The following is an 8,242-nucleotide window of genomic DNA, read 5'->3' as shown; positions in this document are numbered from 1 at the left end:
TCAGTGAATGGCGTTATTAGTTCCGGGTTTCCCAATGACCTAAATCATTCAATTGTCAGGGGGAATTCCAAGATGTCAGCCTCCATGAGCGCATTACAGTGTGCCTAATGTATTAATGTTTCTGTCTAACTAGATTCTTTTCACGGTTTAAAACAATATACAGTGTACCCGACGATAAAATGAAAGAGGTTCCATTGTCGAATTGTGAGCGAGATTTCATTCTACGCGCAGTAGCTGAGAAAAAGGTCACTAATCTTTAAGAGTTACAATTTAATCGTGCTAATTACCACCAGAAACATGGCGAAAACTAAGATTACGGGTTGTCTGGGAACTTGGGCACACCAGAGCAATATATATTGACATATTAAAAAGGCAGTAGTAGCCAAAGAATTTTTTGAATAATTCAGATGGATGGTCCATTTTCAGCAGATTACTATTAGGCCTATTCTATATCCCCAATGTAAATTTTCAATTAATATATAGTTATCAAAATTGTTTATTTATTCTCAATGTTCATATATTTGAATTCATACATTCATTTTATATCAACATTTCTATTGTGTTTATCATTTAAGAGATTAGATGGAAGAGATGCTTACAGTTATCGACGGATTAAGATATCATTTGGTATCGAATATGGATGCTGTCATGTTGAAATTGGAAATACTAGGTAACTGTCTGAGAATAAGATATGCATATATGTGTATGGGCTGAAAGATTATTTCAAATAGTTTTTGAGGGATTCAGAAGTTTCTTGAAATTTCAGAGTGTTAGCTCAAGTGTCTTGTGAAATTGCTGAACCAAAACCAATGCGACCGAATGAGGGTTTACTTTACGTCAATGTCGAATTGTCACCAATGGCTTCACCAGGATTTGAAGCGGGCAGGTAATTTTTAAAAAGACATACCCGGAATAAGCTTAGAAATCTTTGTTGAAATTGTTAGATCTTGTGATCTCGATACACTGAGATTTTAGAGGGGCTGCATACATTCATTAGTGTATGAAATTTCCTTTTCTCCTGAACTAGCTTTCAATTTTTCCAAAAATACTGAAAATATGTTGGATTTCGGTACAATCTTCTATTTTGCACATTTGTTCACTCCTAAACAAAGCGATAATCAGTACTGATAGAATATTGACATCAACAGGCAGCAGATAAACTAGAAAATTCTAAAAAATCCAGGGAAGACTAGGGAATTTAACAAATTTTGCCAAAAAACCTGTGATTTGGATAATGCTAATAATCATGTGTTTCTTAATCAATACCGGGTACATGATTCATAGAAAATGAATGAATTGTAAGATTTTAAACCCAAGAAATTTCTCTTGATTCACCTGTGACCGATTTACTCAAGGAATTTCATCTTATCGCATGGAAAAATCAGTGAATTTGTAAATCAGTGGAAAGTGGCCATGCTGATATTCTAGCGAAGTGAAACTATACATTAAATTCATATATTTCAGACTGTCTGATCAAGGCGTCGAGATGAATCGTTTGATCGAACGATGTTTGAAGGAATCGCGATGCGTCGATTTGGAATCTCTGTGTATCGTTAGCAAAGAGAAAGCGTGGGCAATACGTCTGGATATTCATATTCTAAACCACGACGGTAATCTGATCGACGCGGCCAGTTTGGCCGGTATTACGGCTCTCTCACATTTCAGGTAATTATCACCATTATCACCTGAAATAGAATTGTGATGAAATGTCACTAACAGATTTGTAAAAACAACAATACCATCAACGTTTCCGGCTATTGACAAATAGGTGTCATTCTACCTGATGATAGCTGTTAGTTAACAGTTGCGGGTTGTTTCGTTTTCATAAATCTTTTTGTGAAATTTCATCGCATAAAATTCTATACGTTAGACAATTTTTTTCTATCAACGGTTGACACGAATTGGAGTTATTTCTTCAACTAAACTGTCTATTTATCAAACCGTTGGATTGTTAAACATTGCTGCACAGAATTCCATGCAATCCGGACAGGGAGTTATTGTTATAACTCATATCAAATGAATAGAATATTTGACACGTTTTCAACCATAAATCTGTATATTCATTTTGTATAATTTCTTTGAATATTAATATACATAAAAATGATAGGCCTACTGAGTTAATGAGCAAAACCCACAGTTGATAATTTTACAATTTTATTTCTCTGATGATGTAGTTTAGTCAGAATGAATTGTTAAATCATTATCTTAGGGTTTAACTCTGTAATATTGAGATTAATATCGGTTTACCAGTCATGAATATGATATGTACACACATAATCTTTTACAATAAGTAGTAGGTTTTTTTTTAAGTCACCAAGAAACAAGATTTTTACAGCAAATGCTCAGATGTTAAATGTATCTCTATTAGTTGATGTGATACTCGTAATACTCGTTTGTTCATTAGTTTTGTTCTGGAAAATGGTCGTAATACGGGTCATCTCGTGTAGTTCAGTGCGTCCTACGGGTAGCGGCGGCTCGGGAGCTACAAAGTTTTTACAGCAACAGCAAATCTTTTTGTACATGTTTCTGAAGTCTTTATTCGTGACTGTGTGCACGAACACGTGCAGTATTAGATTTAAAAGCGTGAATAATGAGGAACCTCGCACGTAGTTCCATTGTATATAACAATTATGCGGACACACGTTATAGATCAGTTTTAGAATAGTTGCCGGAGTACACAAACAGATTGTCAAAACTGTCAGAATTTTCATCGTTTTATTAATCGAAGACAATCGCGTGATCATTTTCCCCTTAAGTTCGATTTGATTTTGTTCTCCGCAACTTTCTGCGGTGGCCGTCATTTCGTCATCTCGCTTGCGTCGTCGTTGTCCCTTCAGAAATTGTATTATCTTCACTTGAAACGCGGTCATCGAAAAAAGAATCGCGAAGCTGAACGCGATCTCCAACTCCAGCGTCGATCGACGACACGTCATACGTCCGGCGATGATGGGATTTCTGCGTCGGGCAACAATTGTACCGACCGTTATAAAACACGCGTAGCATAGAAACCAGATCCCGGCAATAATCCTGCGCAGGACAGTCTTCGTAACGACGGACAAGTAGCGTTCGCTGGAAACCATCATGTATCCATTAAGCGTGATTAAAACAAGTGTGAGTCCGTAAACTTGAGTAGAAGCCGTAATCGAAGCCGATAATACAACGCAAACGTAGAGATGGATTTCATAATTCAGATTTAAGTAATACTGAAGTATAACCAATAAACCAACAATTGCGCTGCTAACAGCTGAGTTATTTATCAAAATGCACATCGAGTTTTTGCTTCTCAACGACGTAAAAGTGATGGCACAGAAAATAGTTCCATTTGTAACTGCAATCATCAAACCTGTTATCAACTCCCATATACTTGTAGTTCGTGTTGAGTAAACTCCATCAAACTGAGTATTATTCATGTTACGTGTTACTTGTCTGTCCGCGCATTGGTGAATCATTCTCTCACGAGTTGACCGATATATGATATACGTGTACGTGCGTCGAGATGTTACTGTGGTGACATTCTATCAGCTTCTTCAATTGCTAGTGAGCTTCTTGTCTTACTCATTATCACTTCTGGTTTACGGAAGGAATGCCCAAGGAATAAATTACCAAGGCCATGGTTGTTTCCTCGGCCATTTTTTCCTACATTCAGCGCTTCTAATCGAAATAACTTCTGTGTTCGTATTTCAGACGGCCAGATGTATCTGTCTGTGGAGATGAAATAACAATTGTAAGTTATTGTAGACTTAATTCATTAAAACAAACTCCATAATCTTACATCTTAAACATTAGCATCGAGTAATTATTTTGCATACCGGTTGACGTGATAAGATATGACCGCCTTCCGACCCTAAAAAGTTAATCGATTCATTTGATTGATAATTTCGAACTGGAAATAGGTACCGGTTTTATGCTGATGATGATGATGATATGAGTTACTTTGTATTTCAGCATAGTTTAGAAGATCGAGATCCAGTCCCACTTAGCGTTCACCATATGCCCATCTGTACAACATTTGCTTTTTTCGAAAAAGGGTATGACTAAACGGCTTGATTTCATGTTGTCAAAATTCTTGCGCTCGATTCGAGTGTCCGATATCTATTTGCTACGGCTGATTTCAGGAAATACATGCTGCTAGATCCGACAAATAGCGAAGAGAAAGTGATGGAGGGTCGAATGGTGATTGGTATGAATAAACATCGTGAAATCTGTGTATTACAAATGACCGGCGAAATGTTGCTCTTGAAAGACCAAGTAATTAAACAAAATTAACTCTAATCTTATGAAATGCATTATACTCTTCAGTGGTGGAATTATGCGGTTGTCTCAGAGAGTTTGGACTCCTGTCTTCCCATTGAGGTTGCAAGACGGAGACTGTTACAACCTACACATTTGATGCTCATCCGCTCAGAAATTGCATATTTTCAGATGTATTTCTGGAAAAACACCAAGGGACCTCCTCCATTTTTACCGTCCTTTATCTTCTGTATCCAACGCCCTGCTTTATCCGAAAAATGCCTTTGTCATTTCTTCTGGACTTCCATTCCTGGTTTTTGGAGGAAACTAGGTCTTTATTATTTCTGCGAAAATTGACATTTCGTCTCCTTTTTCACAATACTTATATTCTAACTTCTGTTCTAGCTATGTTCTTGTCCGGTTTATTCCAGGTGATAAGATGTTCAAATATAGCTGCATCAAAAGTCAAGGCTTCTTCAGATCTAATACAAAAAGCTTTACAAGTTGATGCTGAAGCCAAGTACGTAAAGAGCATCGTTTTTATGGAAATCCGACGAGAAATTTATTTCGTTAACAAATCTTTTTATTGACAAAGATGAAATTTTCACACAGATCAAAAGGAGAAAAATATGGTTTTGTAACTTCAATTGACACAGAAAAAGTAACAGCATTGCAAAAAACTGTGCAAGAAATCAGCATCAAAGACGATTTATCTGAAGTTATTGATGTTGATGATGATGATGAAGACAATTCTTCTGAAATGGATGCGTATCCTTGAAAAAATAGCCACATTTTCAAAAAATTAAGAATTAGATCTTCCGAGTATTTCTGAAAATCCTTCTTTCCCTTGCATTTGAGACCCTGGTAAGTTATTGCGTTCTATCATTCTTGGACCATTGAATCACAGAATTTTCAAAGAATGAAAATTATCAGGTGTCTCGGATGGAGTTTTGTATTTTACCTATATCAGTAGCGTTTAGATATTGCCCATGCAGAGGTTTCTGTAGTTAGTTACCTAATCATTGGTGGTAAGCTTTCTATAAATCGGATGAGCTGTGGTTTGTGAAAATTATCCGATCGTGAAACTAAACCACAGACAGGTTACTGACTAAGGTTTGTGTAGTATATTAATATTAGACAGTTACCAAAATGGAGGTTAGAGGTAAAATCACCTAATGTCTATTTATTAATTGATGAGACCTGTTTTTCTTGGATATTTTGCTTACTTTTTGGGGTACATACCTCATTTATGTCTTAACAGAATGCCAAAAATCGCGGACAACAACTGAATATCCGATATATTTCCAGTTCTGTACCAATTAGATGGATTGGCAAAAAGACTCCTTAAGTCCAGTTGAATGAGAGAGAAAATCCTCCATTTTGTCAAATTTCTTGAATTTTTACATTGTCACCATGCCTACGAAATGAAGTTATTTTTCTTGTGGGGTCTCAACAACTAAATCAGGGTGGCGTAGGCATGGTAACAATGTTCAAATCCAAGAAATTTGACAAAATGGAAGATTTTCTCTCTCATTCAACTGGACTTAAGGAGTCTTTTTGCCAATCCATCTAATTGGTACAGAACTGGAAATATATCAGATATTCAGTTGTTGTCCGCGATTTTTGGCATTCTGTTAAGACATAAATGAGGTATGTACCCCAAAAAGTAAGCAAAATATCCCAGAAAAACAGGTCTCATCAATTAATAAATAGACATTAGGTGTTAAATAATGTACAACTCCACGATTCCCCTATGTAAAATTACCCAAATCTGAATTAGTTGTTCTTCCTTGATATAATCATAGTAATGACACATCATCCGTCGAAATAATAGTAAGTAGAGCTGAATATCTTGCTATGATTAGATTTTCGGTTTTTTTAGAAATGAAAAATTACGTTTTATATATTTCAGGGTAAGGGAAGTGGCCAGATAGGCGACGGAGGCCACAATACATGGGAAATAATAAACATTGATGATGATAATACAGAAGATTCTGATGTTGTGGAAATAATTGGTTCAAATGAAAGGCAGACAGGTAACTAAGTTGCTTCCGTTAATTTGATAAGTTGGTAACAACATGATACATTTTAATAAGGCTTCGTTTGATTAATATTACAGATGAATTAGGCGGTGACAGTAGTGAAGAAGAGGTGACGATATTATTGCAACCAGAAATTACGAAATCTAAAACGAAACCCGCGTAAGTGAATCGAAGGCTGTGGTGAAGATTCATAGAGATTATTTTTCCAATGTTTATCGTGTGAATGGTTATTTATTTTCAGACGTGGTAAAAAGAAGACTGAAAAGAGAAAAATCGAAAAAACTTGATGAAACTAGATTACTTGAATACAAGTCTGTTTGCATTTACATGTAACATGCTAATGTTTACTGCTTCCTGAAATGATGAGATATCTGTTCGAACAAAATGTGCTCGAAGACGCATATAGTAATATTTTCATTTCAATGCCAATAAAAATTCTATTATTATGATTGAATCTATATTTGCGTTTGCTAATGTTTTTTGAAAAAAACAGGTTTAGATGAGACGAGAAGATACATAATATCCGTGTATGATGAAATCCCACAATAACGAAAGCCAAGATTGAAAGTTTCTATATCAGAATGATTATATTTGAGGAGCGACGTTTCGGCTAACAACTATTAGCAATTAGGTTTAGATATTGTATACACCTGACTACTCCACCCTAAACACAGCAATTTCAGCGACTGTCATTAGTTCAATGGCTATTATCACAACGTAACTAGTGTCAGTTGTAGCATCAGGACACAAAATGAATGATTCTTTGACAGCCGACACTACCATTAAGATAGCTATAGTGCCCATATTTAGAAAATGATAACCGTTAAATGAGAGACAGTGCATGTATGATTATTGAAAGCTACATTGTTATCAAACAATGGATCATGTCTATCTCGTGGTCTGTCATTACAATTAGTTTAAAAACATGATAATATGAAATTTGTGAATATCAAAGGTGAAATCATTGTTGGTTATATGTATAATGACATTAACTAATTGTTTCATGTACAACTGTTATTGCCACCAGAAAAGTTAAATGTGTTGTTACACCAGGAACGATTTCTTCATGGTTTGTAGCAGAAAGGCTTGAGCAAAAGTAAGCACTTTTCGTGCGGCAAAGAACACCTTTTTGTGAATAGCCCCGACGATTGAATGAATTTGTAACTGCTCTTCATGATTTATCAAACCATAACAATAACCTTTTCACAAATCACCGTCATTCGTTTAGCATCACAATTACGAATGCTATGACAAAAATATTTCAGACCTATTCGGCACTTTTCGACATTTTTATGAAAAGTAAGCACAAATCAGGGTCTTTTTTCTGAAAGTAGCACTTTGCTACAAACTAGATGCCCGTGGAGAGTCCAAATGATTGGATCAAGAGGTGCCCTGGATTGCATGATGCAAGCATTCGCCTTAGCAACATTAATCAACACAAACATTCACTAAAAGAGGATTGATACTTGATGTCTCAAATTGATTTCCTATAAAGCAGTGGGTATTCTGACATCATACCCTACAATGATTTAAGCACAACTAAAAGGTTTTATTAGGTAATTGTTAAGATCAATTGTAACGTAATTAGTCGTGAACTAATGATTATCCAGGCAAACCATCAGGGTTCATTGAAATCTATCCAGCAATAACTGGAAGGGAAATTATGCAAGACCTCATAATGTCATGGATGTATTAACTGGACTACTTTGTCCATGATAATATAGAGCTATTCGCAAGAGGTGAAAAGGCACGGACTTTAGTTTATACAGCCAGGCATAAAGAAGATCAGGCCAAGCTAAACCTATACTGAAGTAAAGAAAACTGACATCACCGCAAACTTAATGCATAAAGATTAAAGAGATGAGAACTTCTAAATATAATAGATATCAATCATTTTATTACTGACAGAAAGACTACAGGGTAAAAACTACAATAATAATGACTGCAAATTAAAATATCAGGCATGCTAA

At 35.7% G+C, this 8,242-nt stretch overlaps 1 protein-coding gene across 1 annotated transcript; it reads left to right on the top strand.

Moving 5' to 3' along the window:
• Positions 1-75: 75 nt before the first annotated feature.
• On the top strand, positions 76-6,697 carry LOC141905909 (exosome complex component RRP45-like). Its single transcript, XM_074795009.1, has 13 exons — positions 76-245; positions 576-670; positions 767-886; positions 1,465-1,665; positions 3,685-3,724; positions 3,946-4,028; positions 4,116-4,248; positions 4,662-4,750; positions 4,843-4,998; positions 6,036-6,063; positions 6,143-6,266; positions 6,350-6,431; positions 6,514-6,697. The coding sequence occupies exons 1-13, from the start codon at positions 180-182 to the stop codon at positions 6,557-6,559; spliced, it is 1,263 nt and encodes a 420-aa protein (XP_074651110.1). The 5' UTR covers positions 76-179; the 3' UTR covers positions 6,560-6,697.
• The last annotated feature ends 1,545 nt before the right edge of the window (positions 6,698-8,242 follow it).

This window comes from Tubulanus polymorphus, chromosome 5, assembly GCF_964204645.1.
Source record: "Tubulanus polymorphus chromosome 5, tnTubPoly1.2, whole genome shotgun sequence".
In the NCBI taxonomy this organism is placed as follows: domain Eukaryota; kingdom Metazoa; phylum Nemertea; class Palaeonemertea; order Tubulaniformes; family Tubulanidae; genus Tubulanus; species Tubulanus polymorphus.
Note: the sequence above shows the minus strand (reverse complement) of the source record. Positions and strands in the feature narration are given on the sequence as shown.